Source organism: Anopheles merus, unplaced genomic scaffold (assembly GCF_017562075.2).
Source record: "Anopheles merus strain MAF unplaced genomic scaffold, AmerM5.1 LNR4000040, whole genome shotgun sequence".
Taxonomy (NCBI): domain Eukaryota; kingdom Metazoa; phylum Arthropoda; class Insecta; order Diptera; family Culicidae; genus Anopheles; species Anopheles merus.
In genome coordinates, this window is record NW_024427620.1 from 104944 (window position 1) to 132252 (window position 27309).

The following is a 27309-nucleotide window of genomic DNA, read 5'->3' on the forward strand; positions in this document are numbered from 1 at the left end:
GCTGTGGCACGACAAATGCACGGAATGCACTTGACCAAAACATGAACCTACCGATCCGAACCCATTCCAAGGCAATGCCGGTCAATCGGCGTCATGATACCGACTCTAAGCCAACAAGCCACCAGATGCTGGACGGACATGTGCAGCACCATACGCGCACCATAATAAACAAATCCAAAATCCTCTTTTGTATGAATTCAATTCAAAATGTTGTTTCCACTTGGGTCCGCGAGCTGAATTAGAAATAAATGTGCAATATATCACACGCACGTTTGCTTAGATCGTGTGTCTTTTTAATACCCCCAACAGCAGAGCCGATCGCAAAGATGCCAATGCCAATGGTTGTGTTGTCTCTCAGGTAGCGAGATCGAAAATGCATGGACTTTGTATCCGCAGCGGATGAAAATGTACGCATCGGAATCAAATAGTTTTGGGGTTTCCAAACGCACGCACACACACAAACACGCGCGCGCAAACTCACACGCAAACACGCACGTGCAAACTCACACACACACACACACACATAACACACACACACACGCGCGCGCGCGCGCGCACGCGATAAGGCACCTACGAACGCGCACACGCGAGAACGCACCTACGAAAGCGCGCACGCAAGCACGTACCCCCCACCAAACCCCCCTCCCCTTCCGCTAACATCAGTTATCATATAGCGCATCCTCATCCCTAGTGCCGGACGGGGTGAGGGATCGCGACATGATAGAAAGAACGGTCACTTTCCCCGCGCTGTGTGTGTGTGTGTGTCGAGACCCGAAAACTCGAGACAGATTTCGGCACATTAGAAAAAAAAATTATTGCCACTATACATCGTGCTACATGATGCTTAGACGATCGCTGAAGCATCAAACATGTTCAAATTAAAAAATATTAGATTGGTGTTAGACGTTCTTCTACGCTTGTTTTAAATAGGCTTCGTCACCCTCGATTGGCACGGGCATCGAATGGTCTCATCAGCAGCGGCACGAAATAAAATAAACCATCAATACACCGATAACACTTTGAATCCCAATCCAGCTTCTCCCACAGCGCCTCAAGGTCATACACAAATTAATAAATGCTAACACCCACCAATAACAACAATACACAACCGCAATGCACATATGAAATGAACGCATACACCACAACAACCAATCAGCTGGCGGCGGAAGGCACGGGCAGAAGCGCATGTAAGGCAAGGCAGGGTGAGGGAGGGAGAAGAAGCGGACGAAAAAATGGGCGCCAATATTTTTAATTTTTTTGACCGTTTGTTTATTTGCTCCTCCGCCAAAAATTCTTTTTTTTTTCTTTTGGCACAACAACCGCTGTCGGTCAAGGCCTGCCAGTACCCACTAGTGAAGAGAGCTTGGCTTTCAGTGACTGATTGTTACCAAAGCAGGATAGTCAGTCCTACGTATGGGGGCACGGTCTATTCGGGACTTGAACCCATGAAGGGCATATTGTTACGTCGTACGAGTTGACGACTGAACCACCAGACCGGCCGCCAAAAATAGTTCGTCCATTTCGCCGACAGATGGCGCTAACCTGGCGCAGGCCTGCGCAGGAATCGCTGAAGTCCAGCGCGGGAGACCAGCCAAAATCTGCGCTGGCCAGCGCAGATTTTGGTACATTTTCTGCGCTGAAATCTGCTCGAATTTGCGCAGCGGGTGAGCAATAGAGCGCCTTGGTGCAAGGTATATCATTAAGCTCGCGAGTCATATTGATAACTAGTCCTAGTATTCTATTGCTGCTGCCTACTACGTGATCCATCTGATCCTTGAATGATAGTTTTGTATCGAGCGAAACACCTAGATCCTTAACACATTGTTTTCGCGCCAAGGACTGTCCATCAAGCGCATATTCATACAATGATGGGCAGCGAGAACGGCTGAAAGTGATGGCTTCACATTTATCTGTGCATAGGGATAAAGCATTACGGTTGCATCAACACTGGAACTCATGCAAGGAAGTTTGCAGTCGGGCGTGGTCTTCGGGTTCACGAATAACACGAAAAATTTTCGCGTCATCTCCGTACAGTTGATGATTATCAGCCGGAAGGATCAACGTCGCGTCGTTGATGAAAAGAAGTAACAGTAAAGGACCCAGGTTGCTGCCCTGCGGGACTCCAGAAGATGCATGCACTGGATTTGACATGAACGGGCCTAACTTCACAGAATATTGACGATCTATAAGGTACGATCTAAGCCACATTATCATAGGGTTTGGAAGACCAAGTAAGTCGAGTTTCGCTAGCAAGATGGGGTGCGATACACTGTTGAATGCTGCCTTGATATCCGTATAAATAGCAGCTAGTTGTAAACCGGTATCGATAGATTTATGGCATTTGCTAACTAATTCTAGTAGATTAGTCGTTGTAGATCGCCTGGGACGGGAACCCGTCCGGCAAAATGAGTGTATTTTTTGAGTGATTTGAGTACCGTCCCCCGTTAGCAGTTACTATTGGAGAAATGACCACGCAAACAATGAGACCCCAAATTTTGAGTGATTCAGGCCGAGGGGTATGAGGAAGCTTGAGAAAGCAAGGAGAAACGCGCTGCGATGAGAGTTCGCATTCTGTTTTACACGCGCGCTTCATTAACACCAATACAAATACCGTGCTTTGACGAGCCGTCTGTGAATGTGTGTGTGTCTTCTTTCAGCGAGCTCAATAACTTTGAGCTGCTCGTCACATCGTGTTGTCTCGCTTACACTACAACATCGAACCTTCGCTTCGTATGTCCCCCTCCTACGCGTACAAAACCACCAGTACAGCGCGACGCTTTGTCGGAGATGGTTGTGCGCGTTTTGAGCTAAGTCCCGCGCGCAGTGTTTGTGCGCTGATGCGCATTTCGTTCAAAGTCTCGTGCGCCGGTGTGTTTTGGTGAAGTGTGAAGTGAACAAACAATGTGCACAGACGCACATGCAGTGCGTGCATCGACAGGTAAGAATTTGCTGAACAGAGGCAACGCAGATTGTCGACAAGTTTCCCGCAGCCTGGCTTGACCCGGTACTTTACAGTATGACGCCATTCGTGAGTATGAAGGATTCTAAATGTGTTGTGAAAGTGTACTTTATGTTTCAATAAAGTGTTTAATGAAATAAAACATGACCGTGTTTGTGTTTGTTGTTTGAATAAGTGCGTATTTGCGATCGTGTCTATGCATGAAAGAAAACGAGAAACGAAAGAAACAAATATCTTTGGATGTGTTGGTAGCATGACTGGAAAGAACACAAACACTTTGAGAACTGCAGAGCGCACCGTGCGTTCCGGGTGGGGAGGGGGAGGGCTCGCGCGAGGCTGTAACTCATTCCTCCAAGAGTAACTGCTAACGGGGGACGGTACTCAAATCACTCAAAAAATACACTCATTTTGCCGGACGGGACCACGCAAACAATGAGACCCCAAATTTTGAGTGATTCAGGCCGATGGGTATGAGGAAGCTTGAGGAAGCAAGAAGAAACGCGCTGCGATGAGAGTTCGCATTCTGTTTTACACGCGCGCTTCACTAACACCAATACAAATACCGTGCTTTGACGAGCCGTCTGTGAATGTGTGTGTGTCTTCTTTCAGCGAGCTCAACAACTTGGAGCTGCTCGTCACATCGTGTTGTCTCGCTTACACTACAGCATCGAACCATCGCTCCGTATGTCCCCCCTCCTACGCGTACAAAACCACCAGTACAGCGCGACGCTTTGTCGGAGATGGTTGTGCGCGTTTTGAGCTAAGTCCCGCGCGCAGTGTTTGTGCGCTGATGCGCATTTCGTTCAAAGTCTCGTGCACCGGTGTGTTTTGGTGAAGTGTGAAGTGAACAAACAATGTGCACAGACGCACATGCAGTGCGTGCATCGACAGGTAAGAATTTGCTGAACAGAGGCAACGCAGATTGTCGACAAGTTTCCCGCAGCCTGGCTTGACCCGGTACTTTACAGTATGACGCCATTCGTGAGTATGAAGGATTCTAAATGTGTTGTGAAAGTGTACTTTATGTTTCAATAAAGTGTTTAATGAAATAAAACATGACCGTGTTTGTGTTTGTTGTTTGAATAAGTGCGTATTTGCGATCGTGTCTATGCATGAAAGAAAACGAGAAACGAAAGAAACAAATATCTTTGGATGTGTTGGTAGCATGGCTCGAAAGAACACAAACACTTTGAGAACTGCAGAGCGCACCGTGCGTTCCGGGTGGGGAGGGGGAGGGCTCGCGCGAGGCTGTAACTCATTCCTCCAAGAGTAACTGCTAACGGGGGACGGCACTCAAATCACTCAAAAAATACACTCATTTTGCCGGACGGGAACACACGGAGTGATGGTTCGATGCTGTCGTGTAAGCGAGACAACACGATGTGACGAGCAGCTCCAAGTTGTTGAGCTCGCTGAAAGCAGACACACACATTCACAGACGGCTCGTCAAAGCACGGTATTTGTATAGGTGTTAGTGAAGCGCGCGTGTAAAACAGAATGCGAACTCTCATCGCAGCGCGTTTCTCCTTGCTTCCTCAAGCTTCCTTATACCCCTCGGCCTTGAATCACTCAAAATTTGGGGTCTCATTGTTTGCGTGGAAATTTCGCTGCACAATAACACATACATTCTCACTGCACGTGTTGAACCACGCAAACAATGAGACCCCAAATTTTGAGTTATTCAGACCTAGGGGTATGAGGAAGCTTGAGGAAGCAAGGAGAAACGCGCTGCGATGAGAGTTCGCATTCTGTTTTACACGCGCGCTTCACTAACACCAATACAAATACCGTGCTTTGACGAGCCGTCTGTGAATGTGTGTGTCTTCTTTCAGCGAGCTCAACAACTTGGAGCTGCGCGTCACATCGTGTTGTCTCGCTTACACGACAGCATCGAACCATCGCTCCGTGTGTTCCCGTCCGGCAAAATGAGTGTATTTTTTGAGTGATTTGAGTACCGTCCCCCGTTAGCAGTTACTCTTGGAAGAATGAATTACACCCTCTTGCGAGCCCTCCCCCTCCCCACCCGTATCGCACGGTGCACTCTGCAGTTCTCAAAGTGTTCGTTTTCTTTCCAGTCATGCTACCAACACATCCAAAGATATTTGTTTCTTTCGTTTCTCGTTTTCTTTCATGCATAGACACGATCGCAAATACGCACTTATTCTAACAACAAACACAAACACGGTCATGTTTTATTTCATTAAACACTTTATTGAAACATAAAGTACACTTTCACAACACATTTAGAATCCTTCATACTCACGAATGGCGTCATACTGCAAAGTACCGGGTCGAGCCAGGCTGCGGGAAACTTGTCGACAATCTGCGTTGCCTCTGTTCAGCAAATTCTTACCTGTCGATGCACGCACTGCATGTGCGTCTGTGCACATTGTTTGTTCACTTCACACTTCACCAAAACACACCAGCGCACGAGACTTTGAACGAAATGCGCATTAACGCACGAACACTGCGCGCGGAACTTAGAACAAAACGCGCACAACCATCTCCGACAAAGCGTCGCGCTGTACTGGTGGTTTTGTACGCGTAGGATGGGGACATACGGAGCGATGACAAATCGCCGTCTGGTGCCAAATCTTTCAAAATCCGGCGGTTGCGGAAAATTGGGTGCTAGTTTTTGCGAAAATTGATTTTCAACCGGCTTTGGCGACCGTCCGTTCGGGGAGACCATCCTGGACCTGGACCGACGACAAAGACACTTGACGCAGCTCCGAAAACAATTTGTCACTCCTAGCCGGGATGATGTAGTGGCTTGAAATTTGGCAGATATGTAAAAAACATACATATTGATAAATGAAAAATAAAAACATGGGGCTACTTTTGGCGCGCTAAATTTTACATCCAATGTCTGACCTTACTTTTTGGACAAAGTTTGTGGTGGAAGATCTCCTTGGGAGAAATCCATGCTGACTAGGGCTCATATAGTTTTGAACTGCTGTGAGTAGCGGATTGTATAGAATGAGCTCAAACACCTTTGCACAAGCGCATAGGGAAACAATGCCACGATAATTGCAAGCATGAAGTCGGATTGCCGATGTAAACAGAGACACCAGGCAGCAATGTTTTGATCCAAAGTTGTTCCAGTAGGTATTAGGCGATGCGATTTCACATGTCGGTATTGAAGAGGAACATGCAATTAAAACACCCCCACTGCGTGAGAGGGCACTGTTGGAGAGATTCCTATCGCACCTGTAGATATGATAATGATCGTCAGTGAGGAGCGAAGAAGGTATGGACTGAGTAAGCCAAGTCTCAGTGAGGATGATAAAATCATATTCAGATTCTGATAGCGCCAGGCGAAGATTTGTAGTTTTCGTTCGTAGACCACGTACATTTTGGTAGTAGATAGAGAGACTAGGATGAGCTGAGCGAGGTGCATCGCCGGATGCAGTTCTAGATTACTATTCGTCCGACGGGCCAGCGTCAGCAGATTCATCGGTCCGTTTAGCGTTTCCGCGCTTCGGTCTTTTTTAGGAGGGGCTAAGCATTCGGGAGGTGACCTGGTAGGTGTGGTGGTAACAAGCATTCGCTCATTATGGTCAAGATGTGGTTCGTTTGTAAACAAAGCTGTATCTGTAGTGGTCATGGCAGGTGAGGAAATCGTAACGGGCTGTGCGAGCGTATCTGTTTTAGTGGTTGGTATCGGGGCACTCCTTCCAGAATGTGAGAGAAGATTGTGATAAGTGTCGGTAGCGAGAGTAACGTTTTGATCGAGAATCGAATTTGTATCAGTTGTTGCACAGGTATTAGTGTTATAATTATTGGTCCGATAGTCACGGAACTCTCGGTAGGTAAGAGCAGAGCGCCATGTCTCAGGTGAGAGAGCCTTGTTGCGTAGAGTGGCTGGTATGCCCACCTTAAATGAGATAAATGAGAGTGTACTAGTATCGGCACCAAGCTGCGTCAGACGGTGTACAAAAGTTTATTAGTTGACGGCGACAGTATCGAGGTCGTAGAGGAGTTCTTATATCTTGATATGGTTGTTACTTCGAACAAAAACATTAGCAGCAAATTCCGTATACTATAGGCTTCTTCGACTGCTGAGAACCAGAAGACTTCGAATCCGCATGAAATGTGAGATATAACGCACATTGATTCGCCCGGTGGTCCTCTATGAACCCGAGTCTTGGATCATTCGAGACGCAAACGCTTTGAGCGTGTTTGAGTGACGCATTTTCTGACCACCTTTGGTGGTGTGTTCGAGCATGAAGTTTGGACGAGGAGGATGAACAACGAGTTTGCTGAGCTGTACGGCGGATAGAGCACCCTGAAGATGGTGAAGGCTGACAGGATACGATCGCTGGGGCATGTTATGCGGATACCGAACTCATGTCTCGCCAAGAAGGGGTTGGTAATCTGAATCAGATAAAGTAAGTTTTGTCGGAGAATGGGTATCTATGTTACATGGTTGACATGCTGCAACTAGGGACCAAACATCATGGAGAATTGTTTTTCAGGCCATGTAAGGACGATGTGCTCGATCGTAAAAGAGAAAAATATATAATGATAGGGGAAACAGGACTGCATGTGAAGGTGTTTGAGTACAGTCTCGAGTGATACAAAAACACTCGGGATTCTGTTGCAAAATCCTGTAACCGGGCCATCTTAAGCTAGTATGTGACAAAAAGATGATGGAATATGGGGTAGTGTTGCTTTCTATCGAAATTTGTTCTTCTCAAAACATTTTTTATTTGTCTCTCAAAACTCGTTTCCGACATCGATTGAACTAAATTGGTAATTATTCAATATCAGTTTTCATGTTTATTATTGAGAAGATAATTTGTTTCTTCTGATTCTGCTATTTATAAGATTCTTGTTTTTTGCAGTATTTCTCATCATCGGATTTCTAATTGGCTACGTGTTTATATCCTGTTTTTAACGACACAGAAAAAAGGATCCAAAGTACCTATAACCCAGGCTGGACACAAGTGACAAACTTGCAGGCAAAATGGCTGAAAATCTCGCCAGGATTGGACTACGGAGCACGTTAAGCGGTTTATATAATGTTTAATCGTTTAAATTTTAAACTAGTTTCTTTTTGTCGTACTTTATGGCCCCCTTTTAAACATTGCGAGGGTTGCTGATGATCTGCTCGAAATCTTATGGTATTTTAAATAATCTTTTTTTTTCGGTGTTATTCGTGGAAAAGGTCACTATTTATATTTTTGTGGATTTTTTCAAAATAATATGTCAAACTTCAGGTGTTTAGTTTACTACAAATTGCACTGTTATACCTGATCTTGTGGTGCTATAATTATAACTGATAAAACTAGGGGTGAAAAAACTGCCAAGACTCGCAAGCTCTTTAATGAGAGGGCTCTGGGGCAGTGAACTTGTATGGCGTGCGAGCCCTCGCGCGCCCTCGCAAATCGCTGTGTGGTGGGGCCATTTTGAGGCGAGATTTTCAGTCATTTTGCATGCAATTTTAAGACTTGCATCTTGGGTTAATTAAACTCGTAAGAATTAGATTACTGTGCTTTCATTTTGTTCAATGTGGACTATGTTACCAACAATAAACATACATTTCTTCATCAACAAATTAAATTGATGTTCCAAGGATCGACATGTTCTTCACATATAAATTAAAAGAATAAAAAACAAAATGAGAGCTATCATATTGATGTACAATATTTCTTCCTAATATGACAACATGATTGAATACACTAGTTTGGTGCTATAAGAGCGGTTGCTGATTCTTATTCTTTCTAGTATTGGTTCCACGCTTAGGTTGACCTTTTACAGGTGCGTAGTTTTTCCTCTTAAATCGTTCCTCCAACATTAGCTCGTGGGCCGCTAAATCCATTTCTTCCTGTGTCATATCTAACGCCTCTTGCATTTCCATTTGAGCACAATGCACTAAATCAAGATCACAATATTTACCCAGACCTTGTTGCGCCAGAACCTGAAAAATATGTGTAAGGAATTAATAATTTTAGCTATAGGTGTTGTTGCTTGCCCCACATTTAAAAGTGAGCTCGGGTTCATAAATACTTACTCTGCCCACGAGACTCTCAGCCGATCCTATAACTTCAGCCGATAGTTTATGCGTTTCCTGAGGGCTGCTTGGCGTTGAGTGAATAAGCCGATCTTCCTCAAAATTGGCAACTTGATTATCTGAAATTAAAATATAATCAAGATATTCATCAAAAACAAAACGTGATGTTGAGTAATCTACCTTATGGTTTTGTTGGTAAAATATTAATATTTCGAACGTATGTTTGAACAACACAAATAATGTCCGTTTCCTTCTACCAACAATATAAGGTTAATTTAGTTCATTTTTACGTATAAAGCGATTTATTTTACTATTACTTATGTACAGCATACCAGAGTCATTACTTTATTTTAAAACATAATCTATACATTTTTAAGAAATAAGATTATGCACGGCACATCATTAAATGCATCAAATGCAAGAATATATTTAACTCTTCATTCATGTTATAAGCAAAAAACTGTCAAGTTAAATGCCGTTCTTCCGTCATAGAAAACATTACGTATGTGTGTTTGTGAGAAATATGTGATGGTTTCATCCTTACCAGTAAAAAAATCAAATGTATTAGAAAAAACAGTGAATTAAAATTATTGTTTTCATATTACACTACAAACCAGAATATATTTCATATTATACTACAAACCAGAATATATTTACACTTTAAACATTTATAATAAAATAAATTTTTTGTATAAGACCAATATAACTATAGGGTATAGAATACAAGACATGAATAAATATAATCCACTATTGAAATGAAAATCGATTTATACAAACCAATAGAGGATGCCAAAACATTGAGGTGTCTTTTATACGTGTATTGACAATATACTGACAATGTTTGATACTGTGCAGCGACTCCTCAACAGCAAACCAAAGGACTGCGGAAATTGCTTTAAAAAATTCAAGAAGCCCAAAAGAGAAAAATAGGTTTGATTTGTTTTCCTACACGTATTTAGAAATTACGCACTCACTGAACGATATTGTTAACATGATGATAGCTTGTACATGTAAACCTTCAAAGAAAAGACGATGCTGTTACCTGTCCACGCTTGTGGAGTGGATGCTGTAATCTTGTGCAGGATCTGGAGCGACGTGGATCAATACGAAAGTCGCATATGCAGCAAATAAAAATGAGTGTCATTATTGCGCAATTGATTTAACTTTAGATATTAAATTACATTAAATTAATTTAATTGATGTTTCATGCGTTTTTCTGTATGGATATCAAAGATATATACAGGTATTACATTTGAAAATGTTTTGCATTTGGGAGTTTACCATTCCTGCAAATGAAATGGTGTGCACATTGTTTGCTCTCCCTTGTAGCATTATGTAGTTAAAAAAAATTTTTTTAGTTTTTCAGTTGTTTATGTTGTCTGCTAAATTTTTAACTATTTATAACTAATTAGCTAGAATACATAGTTATTGCAACATTCAAAATGTCGAATAAATCCACCTCGGCACCGCTCTAATTAAATTAATAACTATCACATTAAAATTAAACCAATTAAATTATGATGTAATAATTATATATATATAATATTATAATTATAATAATATTAATATATATATATATATATATATATATATATATATATATATATATATATATATATATATATATATATATATATATATATATATATATATATATATATATATATATTATATATATATATATATTTATATTTATTAAACTTACCATTTATTTGCGAGTACAATTTGCTGTGCGATCCGATGTTTGCGCTAACAGAAAACAGAACACATTAAAATCATGTTTGAAAACAACATTATGCCTTCATTCTAATAACTTACTTTACATTCGCTCGTTTTAAAATTGAAGAATCGTCTAAAACTAAAGAGCGAAGTGGTATATCACCCGTATGTCCCGGATTTCCTATATTCAAGCCGTTACCGTAATTTCGTCCTATCGGTTCGTCGTGCACGGCATGAAGAATGCTTTCAGCTACATGATTGTAGGTATTAGAACTGTTGACACAGTTATGCTTTGGCTTCATTTCTGTTTGGCTTGACCCGTCATTTGGGCCCGATAAAACCGTATGCATTGCCGCAGATGCGGCCATAGAAGTGGCAGACATTTTGTTATTATTTGAATTCCACTTTTGTTTTGATCCAAAAGGACCCGGACGTCGAATTGACGACCACACATTACCAAATAGAGTGTGATTCCGCTTTTAAAAGAAAACATATGAATTACGTTTAAGAAACTATTTCAGTTATAATAATAATTCATTCCTTACCCGATGAGATGGCTCTGGATTATCATCGCCGATTTCTTCCAGATTGCCTGAAATGGCTCGCTTTAGTTCCGGACCGGCTTCGTGTAGTGTCCGCAGTCCGGCCTGAAGCGTCATAGTACGTCGTTTATTTTGATCACTGTTGAGTTTGCTATCATTTTCTTTGCGCTTCTTAAACCGCCTAAAGTAATCTTGTATTAAAAATGTTGCGTAAAATTTGCCCACAGTAACTTCATCATCTACTCCAGGCGGAGGAACGACTTGGTCTAAAAGTTTCGGATTAGTTCGTTTCCATATTTGTTTGATTGTGTTCCGCAATTCTGCGTTTGCATCGTCGATATTGCCCTCTGTTTTGATTTTCAGTGAGGTGCGCACCACTGCAAACAGTGTCGCATTGAACAACACCGTGCCGTCACTGTTTAGCGGCATGTTCATCGAGACTAGGCGCTTACAGGCTACCCGGTGTGGGCACAGCTTGCCAAATCCAAGCGGTGGAGAGATTTTTCGTAGTAGAGTCACTACGTCCAGATGCTTGATACGACCCTTCGCATCAGGATCGTACTCGCTCCACAGGCGCACAAACTCATCCAGATGATGAGGTCCAAGAATAGACCAATCTCGCGTCAAATAATCAAAGTTATCCATGATAACGGCCACGAACAAATTTATGATGAGGAATGAACACAGTACGTAAAAGGATATAAAGTAAGGGAAAGCTATGTTTGAGCCGCATCCTTCTGGAGAACCAGCATCGTCGGACTTAGCATCACAGTTTACCTCTCCCGGACGCGCTGAACAATCAAGCATGATGTCCTGCCAAGCCTCTCCTGTCGCTGATCGGAACAAAACCAACACTGCTTGTGGAAAGGTTTGGAAGTTGTTGTTTCGATGGATTGATGTTTCATCATCCATTGCTATTTTGCCGAATACCTAGAATTGTTACCGAGACAAATTAAAATTAGTATTCATTATTCATTTATATATTATTCAAACGTGTGGGACTTATAATTTGTCTAATTTACCTGCATTCCAATTACAGCGTAGATAAAAAACAACATTACAATCAATAATGCAACATATGGCAGTGCTTGAAAAGATTTGATGAATGTCCACAATAATGTACGAATTCCTTCACCTCTGGCAAGAAGTTTAACTAACCTCATCACTCGAAACAGTCGGAAGAAATTGATCGAAATAATGCTAGAACCACCCTACATTATGAAGAAATTATTTCATATAATAAAAAGATTTTTAAAATGTCTACCAAGGTACCTTCATTCCTTTGCTAATGTTAACTTCTGAGTATACTATGTCGATGAAGCTTCCAAGTACAATTATAAAATCGAATACATTCCATGCATCTCCAAAATAGTTCTAAAATAAATGAAGACAAACACAATTTATTTTGATTTCGTGCGTTAGTAATAAAAATCATTTCAATTTATTTACTTTGAACCTGAATGCTGCTAGCTTGAAAACGAATTCCAGTGCGAACACTGCCGTAAAGATAAGATTCAACAAATCGAGTACTTCTGTATAAATTTCTGGTTGCCGGTAAAACTTCATCGAAAGGGTAATCGTGTTTATCATGATAAGTACAAAAATCATGTACTCAAATGGTTGTGATGTCACGAACCACCACACTTTGTACTGTATCCTGTGCTTGGGTATGTATCGACGTATTGGTTTAGCTTTCAGTGCAAACTCTATACAATTCCGCTGGTTTTTATCTAGATCGCAGTTTTTATACTCCTGTTCGCCTTCGTTTTGGAATGTAACGATAACGAAACCAACAAAGATGTTTACCATGAAAAATGCAATTATGATTATATATATGATGTAATACGCCGCAACGATTGGGCGGAAATTGTGTATTGGTCCGGAATCTTCTTCGTGAGAGTCAATCGATACATACAGCAATCTGAACATCAGAGGAAAAAAAGTTATTTACAATGTATATTTATATGTATATGTTCATATGTTTATACATATATATACTAACCCAGGCCATCCTTCAAAAGTAGATACAGTAAAAAGAGTTAACATAGCTTTCGAAACGTCGTCAAAATGAAAGCGGTTTCTTGACCAGTATCGTTCTTTTGAAACTGGTTTATCTACGTTGCCATCTTCATATACCAAGTAAGTACCACTGAAATAAGAATAATTTTATCTTCATAAATCTAATTTCAATATCCACACTTTTCATCGCCATAGTCAATACATTTAACTACATTTCAATACTTACTGGCATTCTGCTTCCTGCATTTTTGAACCATCAGAGCATGAAAAGAATTTGCCCTAAATTGAAATAAATAAATGTTAGTATATACATATTTTCGAATTTTCTTCGTATTCCTCTAAAAATATTTTGTGCACACACCTATTGGACAGCGAATAGTATAATAATGATTACTATGAAGGTGTTTTTATTTAATGTTATTTATAAAATTGTGCAGCTCTTCTATACAAATTGAGGAACGCTAATAAATTTAATAACACATATCATAATGAAACACAACTTTGTAAGTAAAGAAGCTTAAAAGCTACGGGTAGTCTACTCAAACTCATATACTACTAGATTCAAACATGCCAAATCACATACAAAAACAGTAAATATGTTATCAACCAAACAATTATTAGCACACTCATGTGATATGAATACATATCAAACATAAAGCAAAAAAGCTAGCTACAAGGCCATATTTGTTAACATAAACGGACCATGCTATTATTACATCAGTTGATCCGTTGATAAAATATGCATTTTTAATTAAAATTATTCTTATACACGATTACAAAGTTCTTGTTCATTTTTGATTACGGATCTTAAAGTATTTTTCTTGAGGTTTTATGAATTACCCCTTCATTACAATTAGATGAATATGAATGTAGTCGTCAAATTTTAACAACACTTACGAGTATTTCATAATTTTCTACAGCAAAACAAAGTTTTATGACTCTGAATTTATAATGATTTGCTTAGTTGTTAAGTTTTAAGAAAATCCCTTATTGAAATACTTACAGAAGTTTATCCACATCTGTTGTAATGATAGCAAATGCAAAAAAAATGTTTCATCATAATTTATGGAAAAAATGTTTGCTAACATTAGAGTATTGAAATAATACTTAATCTTTCGTTAATAGGTGAAATCCTCCTTTTTCTTAAATTCCTAAACTGCGTTGCATTGGTAGTACATAACTAAAAAGTTGGTACTTTTATAATTAATTTTACGCCGAGCACCGTGGCATTATCGTGTATTTAAACGTAGAGCTCATTTTTCGTAGTTCAATTTTAAACCCAGAAAATAAATATTGAATGTGCTATCGACTTTTGAAATAGCCATCGTGAGCGAACAGTGTTAAACACCAACGTATATACATAAATATTACTACACCACCTACCGTCACTCTTTGAACAGTATTTTTCGAATAGTCTTTTTTTTTCAGAGTAGAAGAGTAGAAAAACAAGAAATGTATGATGTGTGCCAAATGCTTTATCATATCCGTGTGTGTTTTTTTAATTATCGTAATCATTATTAGGGGGTTCTATGATACTATCCAGCTTTTTTATATAAAGTTTGACAGTTGGCGGCTGAAATCATATCAACATTCGATAAAAACACATACCCCCAATAAGACCGTAGCTTGGTATTGGCCAGGTTGGCGATCGCCATGCGCGCCGGGCCTTGGGAGGCGCCTAATTAATAGTCTCCATAATACAAAATGGGCACTTCAAGAGTCATACAGAAAATACTACACATACAAATACAAAAATAATAATCGCACAGTGTTTTTTTTTTCATTATTCAAAAAGGCCGTATTGCTTAAAATCGCACAGTACACAGTCTTAGTTATATATTATCCTCCTTTATGTGTTTTTTTTTCAAACAATATATTTCAGGTTTTATTTCTTATAATTTAACAGTGCTAAACTAATTCCTATTTATCCTAAAAAAAATAGAAACATCCTTAAACATCAAATAATAACTTAAAGTTTCTAGGTGTATATCCATTTTTCCTGTATAATTCAGAATTAGACGAACGTAATTAATAAATGACTTCATTATTACTATTTTTTTACTACGTGCGAAATTACTTATTTCACAGCATATTCATGAAATTCATGTAACTAATAATTTTATAATAATTTTTCTCTATAAAGAGTTTTTTTAATTTATGAGTTCATAATATTAACTTCGATCCTGCGAGTTCATTTTAGAATTGTTAGCGTTTTTCTATATGCCCTTCCATTTTAAATTTTTTGCAGATTTTGCAGATTTATTTTATATATATGTTAGGCTGTTTGTATGTAAGAGATGTTCCTGTATGTAAGGGAGGCATATGCAATTTCAGGGACTATTGTTGTTATACATGGGATTTAAGAATAAGAATAATTAGATTTAAACCTCCTCGTATTTTTGGCAACGCAAGTTGATTTAGACTTAAATTGGTTGATCCTAAATTGGTTTAGAGTTCTCTTGAAGTTTCCTATTAGCTTCAATATCTTGCCTAAATGGTATGAGCTTATTGTTATAATTGAGCCCACATACTTAATGTAAAAAATGTGTTACATATAATGATTGTTTTATTTAAGTTTATGTCTCTATCTCGATGGTTCATTAAGATTTGTACAATTTTTTTTGTGGTGGCTTCCCAGTTTAAGTGAACCATTAGTCTCAAGGAGTTAGTAAACGTGATTCCAAGTAATTGATTTCTTTCTTCTGTATGGAGCCATGGTATGTGCATTATTGAGAATTCAGAGCATTTTCCGATATCCATTGCGGCTGTTTTGTTCCAATTTACTTTAGCTCCTGCTTCATAGCCAAACTGTTCAAATACGATTTTAATGGTTTCGATTTTACTGCGTGAGTTTGTGATGATCAAAATATCATCGACGTATGCTTTAATTACATCATCCGGAATAGGGTAAGTGTACCAACTATAGCAATAGTTTGTCAACAATTCGCAGTTTTGAAGGCTGTATAAATTCGTTTTTTACACAATAATATGTTTCAATATGGATATTAGAAGCCTGAAATAAAAAAAAACCTCCACATATTTTTTAATAGGTTGGTTTTAATCATTCTTCTTCTTTGACACAACAACCGCTGCCGGTCAAGGCCTGCCAATACCCACTAGTGAAATGAGCTTGGCTTTCAATGACCAATTGTTACCATAGCAGAATAGTCAGTCCTACGTATGGGGCCACGGTCTATTCGGGACTTGAACCCACGACGGGCATGTTGTTACATCGTACGAGTTGACGACTCTACCACCAGACCGTCCCAAGGTCAAGGTTTTAATCATTAATCGGTGAAAAAATCTAATAACTGCTGATTGAAAATGTACCAATTATGGCACTAGTGTTTCATTTATGGTCATAACAGGGTTCCTATTAAGGCCATATATTTAAAATCGTGTAGATGCAAAAAATCGCTTCATGTGATAAATTTAAAATAAATTAATGAAAAATAATTCAGAACCAAAAACTCTTCTTATTCATCTTTGGCACAACAACCTTTGTCGATCAAGGCCTGCCTTTACCACTACTGCGACTTGGCTTTCAGTGACTTAATGATTTTGCCCATAGCAGGATAGTCAGTCCTAAGTATTTGGTCATGGTCCATATCGGTCCATGGTTGAGTAAGGCAGAAACAAAAATTAGCATTTATAATTCTAGATACATCTAATAATATGATTAATGTCGTTTAAAGCAAATATTAAAAAATCTTTAGAAATGGCTTTCTGTTACTAATTCCATGAGATGTTGCGATACATTTGACAGTAGCTTTTTATCTCATTTAGTTCTTTTGGTTTATTTTATTCACTTTAACATGAATTCAAAACATGATTTTTAATTTATATACAGTGAACCCTCTCTTATTTGAGAGGCGATGGGACTGTCGAATAAGAGGGGTTTTCAAATTGCAGAGGTTTAAAGTGAATGAAAGGTCCATACAAACAAGAAAGAGACAGAACATTTAGTATGCAGCCTTAACTGTTGCTATAGGAAACTGCGAACAGAATCGCTAATTTGAGCATACTTTCAATAACCATGGCAACACCATACTCAAATAAGAGGGACACAGATTTCAGAGGTTTTCCAAATTAGAGAAACAAAAATGAACTGGAAATCAAGGGACTGTGCAAAATGTTCAAATAAGAGAGGTTTTTCAAATTGGAGAGGTGTCAAATAAGAGAGGGTTCACTGTATCTTAAAATAAAGAATGAATGATTGACCTTGCTGCGCCCAGGTCCAGATGGTATTCCAACCAGTGTCCTCATCAATTGTATTTCTACATTAGCTCCATTCCTAACTAAAATCTACCAGCTTTCAATTTACTCTAAAACTTTCCCCACCTTATGGAAATCTAGCTGGCTTTTTCCCATACATAAAAAGGAAAATTGCACCAATATTAATAAGTATCGTGGCATTGCCCTGCTATGTTCCAATCTTATGTCCTTTGTCTCCTCTATTTTTCAATGCCTGAATAATGGTATTCAAATTGATGCTGTCTACTTAGATCTGAAAGCAACTTTTAATCGTGTCTCAAATTCTCTACTTTTGACCAAGCTTAACAAACTTGGATTCTCATCTACTCTCATTGAATGGTTTCAGTCTATTGGAATTATAGTAAGCCGTATTTGGGTTATGAGTAATTTAATCATAGTAACCTATGAATTTGTGTAGTTATAAGTTTTTGTATGAAATACAATTCATTCTGTTTCTAACCGTACACCAAGCTGGCTGACTGCATTTCCTCCAATAGGTTATGGGCCCAGGACCCAGAAGCGTACAGTGATTGAAGCAGAATCTTTTCGCCGTTATTCCGAAGAAGTTTTAAGATGAACCCGAACTCCACTGGATCCTCAAGCGCTGCAGGTAGTAGCATAGTTTCGTCGAATCTTCCTGGCATCGAACGTCTTACCGGTAGAGAAAATTGGGACACTTGGAAGTTTGCGGTACAAACCTTCCTTGAGCTCGAAGATCTCTGGTGCGTGGTAAAGCCGAAAAAGAATGACGACGGGAGCTACGTAGCCGTGGATGCAGGCAAGGATCGCAAGGCAAGAGCAAAAATCATCCTTCTTCTTGATACGTTGAATTATGTGCACGTCAAGGAAGCAACGACAGCAAGAGAAGTTTGGGCTAAGTTGGAGAGAGCTTTTGAAGATTCTGGTCTTACTAGAAGAGTCGGACTGCTCCACAAGCTGATAAAAACGGATTTGCTGTCTTGCGAATCCATGTCCGAATACGTTAACCGCATAATTTCAACGTCGCATCAACTCAACGGAATAGGCTTTGTGATTTCCGAAGAGTGGATTGGAACGCTTCTATTGGCTGGTTTGTCTGAGCAATATCGTCCAATGATAATGGCTTTCTGGAAAATTCAGGTGTAGCCATTACTGGAGACGTTATCAAAACAAAACTTCTTCAAGAAGTGCCAGCCACATCCACTGAACCAGCGTTTGTTGCAAAAAGGAAAGTTTTTGGAAAAAAATTTAAAGAACAGAATCCTCCGAAAGGGCCGAGATGTCGGAAATGTTCCAAGTACGGCCATATAGCAAAGGATTGCTACAGTTCGAAAAAGGAAAATACGTTTTGCACAGTGCTTTCTACTATCGGGACAGCCAACGGTGAAGATTGGTATTTTGATTCGGGAGCTAGTGTTCACATGACACGAAACGCGGAACTCCTACAAAATGTGAAGCCATCGAATGGTACTGTGGTAGCGGCTAACGGCGGTAATATGAAAATCACCGGAACGGGATCGTACATAGCGAAGCCTTCGTGTAGCAACGATGAGATTCCTGTTTGTGATGTTCAAGTATTACCAGACCTATCAGTGAATCTATTGTCCGGTAGAGGATACATCGTCGTTTTTAACAACGATGGATGCAAAGTGATTGACAAAGGTGGCGATGTCGTAGCTACGGGCAGCCATGAAAACGACCTCTTCAAGCTTCAAGAACGCAAGCAAGGTAAGAAAAATGCTTTGGCGGTTTCATCTACAGGAAGCTTCGAGTTATGGCACCAACGGATGGGACACCTAAACATCAACGGTGTGCGTAGCCTCGCTAACGGATTGGCAGATGGAGTCAATATCGACGGAGGAAGCATGGCCGATTGTAATGTGTGTCCGATGGGGAAACAGAGTCGCCACCCGTTCAGCAAAGAAGGATCGCGTGCGGCTGAGATATTAGATTTAGTTCATTCTGACATTTGCGGGCCGATGGAAGTCAAATCTCTAGGAGGAAGCCGATATTATATTGTATTTGTGCATGACAAATCACGCCGGATGTGGACATATTTTTTGAAATCCAAGTCGGAAGCTGAGGTAAACAAAATTTTCCAGGATTTTCACAAGATGGTAGAACGGCAATCTGGACGAAAATTGAAGGTTCTCAGAACAGACAATGGAAAAGAATATGTCAACACAGGGTTCACAAACTACTTAAAGAAACACGGCATTGTTCATCAAACATCCAACGCATACACTCCGGAACAAAATGGCATGGCGGAACGAGCGAATAGGTCGATTTTGGAGCGTGCAAGGTGCATGTTACACATGGCGAAACTTTCGAAAAGTTTTTGGGCGGAAGCTGTGGCTGCTGCTGTGTACCTTCTGAATCGTTCTCCAACCAAAGGCCATAATGTTACTCCGCAGGAAGCGTGGTCTGGTAAGAAACCTAACTTGTCCCATATTCGGATCTTTGGTACTAGAGCGATGAAATTTATTCCGAAGCAATATCGCAAGAAGTGGGACGCTAAATCAGAAGAGTGCATTCTGACCGGTATCGATGAGTTTACCAAAGGGTATAGATTGTACAACATCAGATCGAAGAAAGTAACAATCAGTCGTGAAGTAAATTTCATTAATGAAGGTGTTGCTGTTCCTATCCAAGAAAAATCAAGCGGAAGGCATATGATTCTCCTTGAACATGAAGAGACAGTTTCTCTTTCACCGAATGCTACATCACAAATGGAGGCAGTTTTGAGAGAAAATGAGGACGAGGACAGCGACAGCGAATTTTCCATCGTCAGAACGTTGGAAAGTAGCGATGCAAGAAGAATATCAAGCGTTGATTGACAACAGCACATGGAGATTGACAACTCTTCCAGAAGGTAGGAAAGCAATCAAATGTAAATGGGTGTTTAAAACAAAACATGATGCCGCTGGAAAAGTCAACCGCTACAAGGCGCGCTTGGTGATAAAGGGATATTCTCAGCGAAAGGGGGTAGATTATAACGAAACATATTCACCCGTAGTTCGTCATAGTTCCCTGAGATATTTATTTGCACTAGCGGCCAGAGATAATCTTTTGGTGGATCAGATGGATGCGATAACTGCTTTTCTACAAGGAGATTTGGAAGAAGTGATATACATGGAGCAACCACCGTGTTTTGAGCAGCCTGGCAAGCAAAACATGGTATGTCGATTAAACAAAGCGTTGTACGGACTAAAACAATCAAGTCGTGTCTGGAATACGAAGCTAGATGCAGCACTGAAACAACTGGGTTTGGAGCAATCGAAGTATGATCCATGTTTATATTTCTATAATGGCAATGGAAATATGCTGTTTGTAGCCATTTATGTGGACGATTCAATGATTTTTAGTAATAATGAAGAAATGAAGAATCAGCTGAAGACGAAATTGAGCAGCATGTTCCGGATGAAGGATTTGGGACCAGCTAAACATTGTTTAGGGATTCGTGTGAATTATTTAAATGACGGAATTGCACTTGACCAGGAAGCCTACATAGAAACTATCCTATCCCGGTTCAAAATGCAAGACTGCAAAGCTGTTGCTACTCCTATGAACTCTTCCATAAAGCTAACTAAGGAAATGTCGCCACAGACAGAAGAAGAAAAGGAAGAGATGTCAGCGGTGCCTTATCAAGAGGCTGTAGGGTGCATAATGTACCTAGCTCAATGCACCAGGCCTGATATCCTGTTTGCAGTTAATCAGCTAAGCCGATACAACAATAATCCTGGATCGCGTCACTGGCAAGCTGTAAAACATCTTATGCGATATCTAAGAGGAACGGCATCGATGAAACTCAAATATTACAGAAAAGGTAACGAACAAATAACTGGATATTCAGATGCTGATTGGGCCGCTGATACAGAAGATAGGAAATCCACCAGTGGATATATTTTCTTGATGCAAGGAGGAGCGGTGTCATGGTGTTGCAAACGACAACCAACTGTTGCATTATCAACCTGCGAGGCGGAATACATGGCATTGTCAGCAGCGGTACAAGAAGCATCGTGGTGGAAAGGGTTGTTAGAACAATTTGGTAAGAAGCAATCGATTCAGATATTTTGTGATAATCAGAGCACTATCTGTATTGCAAAAAATGGAGGATATACACCACGAACGAAGCATATCGATATAAGACATCATTACATCAGGGATGCTTTGGATCGAAATGTTGTGAATCTCCATTACATTAAAACTGAAGAACAAGTTGCAGATGGTCTTACAAAAGCATTACAACGAATCAAACAAGAACGTAATCGACGATCTATGGGAATTACACAACAATCGGCTTAAGGAGGAGTATTGGAATTATAGTAAGCCGTATTTGGGTTATGAGTAATTTAATCATAGTAACCTATGAATTTGTGTAGTTATAAGTTTGTGTATGAAATACAATTCATTCTGTTTCTAACCGTACACCAAGCTGGTTGACTGCATTTCCTCCAATACAGTCAACCGCTCATACCTTGTCAAATTAGGAAACGCGTTATCTGTTAACCTTTCTTGCTCCTCTGGCGTACCCCAAGGTACCCCTTTTCCTTTTGTTCATAAATGATGTCTGGTCAATCCTACCAGTCGATGGTCATCACCTCTTTGCAGACGATTTAAAATTTTTTGCTGCCAATCGCCGCTGAGCGGGATGGCCTCACACTTCAGCTTTTTATTGACTCTTTTTGCCGCTGGTGTTCATCCAACTTGTTAAATGTGTGTCCAGAAAAATGCTCTTTGGTGACCTTTTCTCGTGCTCGTAGTACATTTATACATAATTCGTTCGTGACCTGGGAGTACTGATTGTCGACAGACTAACATTTTCTGTCCATATTGATAACGTCACTGTCGATTTCAATGATCCTCGCTGTTTTAAAACTCTGTATGTGGCTCTGATTCGACCTATATTAGAATATGCCAGCATTATATCGAGTCCTTCCAGTATTAGAAGCATTACTCGGCTTGAAAGAGTACAGAAACTCATCACTAGAGTAGTTATTCGTCGCATAATGCCCTTTTTTCCTCGACCCCCATGCAGTCCGCTGTCAACTTTTGGGAATTGACTCTTTAGAAAAAAGACGGCATATCGCTCAGTCCTACTTCACTGCTGTTTTGATCCTTAGCGCTATTGATGTTCCAGACCTCCTCTCTGCCATTCACTTCTACGTTCCTTCTAGATCCCTGCGTCCTCGTCCTCTGTTATCCATCCCCACTCGTCGAAATTTGTACTGTCATAACGATCCCTTGCTAAACTGCCTCATGCAGTTTAATACTGATTCCGACCACCTCAACTTTACATGCTCATTGCCTTCCTTCCGCTACCGTATCCAAGCCTCCTTTCCTTCCACTTTAAGCATTTCCTAGGCAGCGTATTTTTGTTAGGAATTACTCTCCACTAATTAGAGCTCGGCAGTGTTGGTGTCTATGCTTTATCTTTAATATTTCCCAAACCTTCAAGGCGTTCAAATTATTTGAAATAAATGAATAAATGAATAAATGAACGGGTTGGATCAAATTTTGAGTTCTTGTTCTAGGTTAACAACCTTAATTGCGCATTTTGGTGTTTATTGTTTATTGTTTATTGTTTATTTGTAAATGTTAAGTGATTGGCCATAATTGGCCTTATCACTGATCTTATAAACTAAACTTATAATAACATAAAGCATCACGGTACAATGTAACATCAGCACAAAATAAATAACACAGAGGATCACAGCAAGAAAAACAGGTTAACTTAGGGAATTCCAGTCAAAAAAGTCATAATGTGCATTAAATCTGATAGCCATCGCAGTCAAAGGTTCATTATCGCTATATGCACGTCTAGTTTGGTCAACTCTTAGTAGCCTAAAGTTTCTTAAAATACGAGCAGGTACGTGGAAATTAACTTTAGCTAAAAGGTCCGGTGAATCTATCCCTCCTAGGATGATTTTTTTCATGAACAAGATTTGCGCCTTTTCGCGACGAGTAGCGAGAGACTCGAGTCCAAAAATTAAACACCGTGCATGATAACTAGGTCTCGCTGCTACGTTATGCCAGGGTGTGAACCGTAAGACCAAATGGGTGATTTTTTTTTGCACTGACTCAATCTTATTCGACCATAACGACGACGATGGGCACCAAACTACTGAGGATTATTCTAGGATGGACCTGACTAGTGATTTTTAGAGTGCGACAAGACAATGTGGGTCGGAGAATTCTTTCGACTGCCTGCGTATAAATCCTAGCATTCTGTTCGCTCTATCAATAATTTCGTTATGGTGCACATGAAAGTCAAGTTTACGGTCAAGAGTAACTCCTAAGTCTTTTACTGCACTGTGTCGTTGTAATTATGTACCGGAGATGCAGAAGTTAAACACTATTGGACAATTAGAACGGTGAAACGACATGGACAAACATTTATCAACAGAAATTTGTAGGTTGTTGTTCAGACACCAGTCGGAAAAAGAGTCGATCGATGCTTTCAGGACAAGACAATCACCAAAACACCTCACAGAAAAAAAAAGTCTAAGATCGTCCGCATACAATAAACATTCAGATTCCCTTACTACAGTAGTAACGTCATTGAAAAATAGAGAAAACAGCAAGGGTCCAAGGTTACTACCCTGTGGCACGCCTGAACAACTCACGAATTCCCTAGATGTCATACATTCAACTTTGACGCGATATCGACGATTGGTGAGGTAAGATTCGAACCACTCCACTAAAGGGGTAGAGAATCCAAGACGAGCAAGCTTCGCCAACAGCAAGCTTCAAGAGCGAGTTCTGGACGACAACTTCAAAAACCTTAGCACCTGCAGGCAAAGTAGTAATGCCACGGTAGTTTTCCACTAAGCTCTTATCCCCCTTTTTATGCACAAGAAACATGTAGGACGATTTCCATGCTGCTGGAAACATACGCTGATTGAGCGAGAGTGCGAAGATACGAGCAAGAGGACCGGCCAAAACTTCGCTGCATTTGGCAAGAACTGTTTATGTTAGCCTTTGGTAAAGATTTGAACATGTCTTGCGGTAATTGGTACCATATAGCACTGGTTTCCAACCTGTAGTCCACGGCCCACTTGTGGTCCGTGGTGTTAACAGAAATGTTCCGCGAAAAATTAGAATTTTTTAAAGAAACGCTTGTAACAATCCACATCGTAACATTTTTTTTTTTTAATTTGGACTAAGTCTATACAATTTATGTCCTGTATTAGAGGTGGGCCGCGGCAAATGTATTTTCAAAGCCGGAGATCCTAAAAAGGTTGAAAAGCACTGCCCTATAACATTGTAGCAGTTCCAGCAGCAGGTCAACTCGTACGACTCAATAACATGCCCGTAATAGGTTCAAGCAAATAATGGACCTTTCCCCTATAGCAAGGATTGCCTATTCGGCTAAGTATTGATCGGCGCGTATGAGGTTTCACCAAATAGAAGAAAAAATATAGTTTTGCATATTATGTACAATAGGCAAATTATGTAGTGTAGAAAAAAGATAAGGCATCATCCATCAATTACGTGACACAAAAATTGGAAATTTTTGACCCCCTATCCTAGTGTAACAAACTATACCGTTGGAAGAAGCCCCCCCCCCCCCAAATTACGTAACAGATGGACCCCATCCTTCCTCCAATAGCTGAGTTTATTGAGCTAAACCAGATTTTTTGGTGAATTTTTCTTTTTTGCCTTATTCTTTTATATTCAAAACTTTTCAAATGAACAAAAAAATAAATTAAATTTTATATGACACAAAGTTGTTCCATGCAGCAAATTCAAATTCAAAAAGATTCTGATAATCGGATCCTCTACACCATCACCATCATTAGAACCGTATTTCATCCAGCCTATTTCGTCGTCCTCCATAAATATGTCCACCTTTCCAGGAATGTTTCTTTGCTTTAAATGTTTTATCATCATCTAATTGATCAGTCTAATTTTTTACGCATGTCCTGCAAATTACGAACAAAATTGGTAATATTTTCAAGATTTTCGGCCGCATTTTAGATGTATTTATAAACTTACGACGATCAACTTACGATAAACGATCAACTCTGTCGAAAAAACGGCTGTTTGTATAATCTCTATATCCAATTTGTTTGAAACAAATTAGGTTTGTAAGTAATTAGATTGGTATTACACCTGTTTACAGCTTTACAGTTGATTCTCGTGCTATTTGTTGCATGTCGTCACTTGCCAATCGCATGCTACTAACATTAAATGCCTGTCAGTACAATCGAGTGACACGCACACTGTGGTCATTGTAGGAACAGAATGCAACGTTACTGCGAAGATCCTGTGTTAAGTTTTTCCGTCCTTCCGTCCGTAGTAACCAAATTCGATGGACAAAATGACGGACTATTCGGCTGCGTACGGTATTTCCCCGAGTTACGCGGATTCACTGAAATTTCATCATTAAACACTTTTTATCATTCACATTTTGGCTAAAACCGTAATATTCGACTTAAGCGAAAATCCGAGTTACGCGAATTTCCTTTGAACGCATTATTCGCGTAACTCGGGGAAAGACTGTAGCACATAAAAAGTAGAGAGATCTTTCTTAGGCCGCTGTTGACACGTTTTGGCACGCGGTACGATGTAAACAAACACCTGTCAGCGAGTTGAAGCGAACGGATTAACCGGAGCGATTCCACCACCAAGCGCTGATTGGCGCTATCGTACGATCAGGTGATTAGACAGCGATAAGAGCGAGATGACTAGCGCTTCATGCTAAGGTTGCAAACCTTAGCGAAAGGGGTCAAGCGAAAGGTCGAGTTTGGCGCAATTAGCATCAAATAGTTAGAAAGCAAACACGAGAGAGACCGGACAAATTTTTAAGCGTGCGCATTAAGTTCGAATCGCCGTTGTACCTTCCCCTATCAGCGTAACATAATTAATTGGTGACACTTTTCATAATGTCCAACACAGACCAATTCTATAATGATACAGTGTTTGGAGCAATTTGCCTGAGGAAGCAAATCAATTATAAGTTTATTTGGCTTTTCCAATTGTGGTGTCAAATTTCATCAGCTATCGACAAGGTCAACCGGGCATTGCAGAAACACAATATCAACGTCTATATCTCCTACAAGGGATATTCTAATTCAGCGATTGACAAAAACATTTAAGGATATGTATGAAGGTTGCATGGGCAATATATTCTCTGTAGTTAAAATTGTTTGTTGTGAGATGGGTATCGATAAATTCTTGCCGGAAAGAACTCGACTTAGGAAAAAATGATTCGAAGACAACCCAACCGAGGGCTCTTTTCCCTTTTAAGGTCGTAGACTGAACTTTCAGCCTGTCAGCTGTTTGCATTGTATTGCAGTTTTCGAGCAGCTATCAAAGTGGGTATAATATACAGGTGGGCTTATCCCTAGGTGTATGTATTTAGAAAGTTATTTTTTATTGCTTCTCCTTCTGAATGAAGATTACAAGAGTGTTTTGTGCAGTCGTAAAGTTACCAGAACGTCTGTTTAAGCAGTGGCGGATTTAGCCCTAAGCGGTAAAAGGAATTGAGGCCCTCTGTTGGGGTGTCGGGTCTATGCTTTTGCGCACGTTTCCTGAAATGTATTTTCTTCCTATATTTTGTTTTGCTGGTCAGGAAAGCCCTTAAAATTCTTCCGAAAATATGTTATTAAAATTAAAACAGTTTTTACACTTCTAATCTACAAAATCGAATCTTTTTAGCTGTGTCTGTTTCCATTATTGTGGGAACAAATACATCACCACCATAGCCTTACCAAGCGCCGTATGTCAAAAGCATCTGCCCATTTTTCCCTAAGCATAACTGCCCATTTTGCCTCACGTAAACATTGTTGTATTTTTTGTTATATTAGTAAAAATACTCA

The 27309-nt window shown here is 39.9% G+C and overlaps 1 protein-coding gene across 5 annotated transcripts in view; it reads right to left on the minus strand.

The window, feature by feature from the left end:
- Positions 1–7712: 7712 nt before the first annotated feature.
- LOC121601222 (voltage-dependent calcium channel type D subunit alpha-1-like) overlaps positions 7713–27309 on the minus strand; it is a 42335-nt gene continuing 22738 nt past the window's right edge. For all 5 annotated transcript variants that reach the window (XM_041930031.1, XM_041930033.1, XM_041930032.1 and 2 more), the window contains 10 exons: positions 13479–13531; positions 13236–13382; positions 12683–13154; positions 12506–12607; positions 12256–12444; positions 11237–12163; positions 10791–11167; positions 10678–10721; positions 8973–9091; positions 7713–8879 (listed from right to left, as the gene is read on the minus strand). In XM_041930031.1, the coding sequence (XP_041785965.1) occupies positions 8652–8879; positions 8973–9091; positions 10678–10721; positions 10791–11167; positions 11237–12163; positions 12256–12444; positions 12506–12607; positions 12683–13154; positions 13236–13382; positions 13479–13531 (2658 nt within the window). In that variant the 3' untranslated portion in view covers positions 7713–8651. The remainder of the gene's footprint in view (positions 8880–8972; positions 9092–10677; positions 10722–10790; positions 11168–11236; positions 12164–12255; positions 12445–12505; positions 12608–12682; positions 13155–13235; positions 13383–13478; positions 13532–27309) is intronic.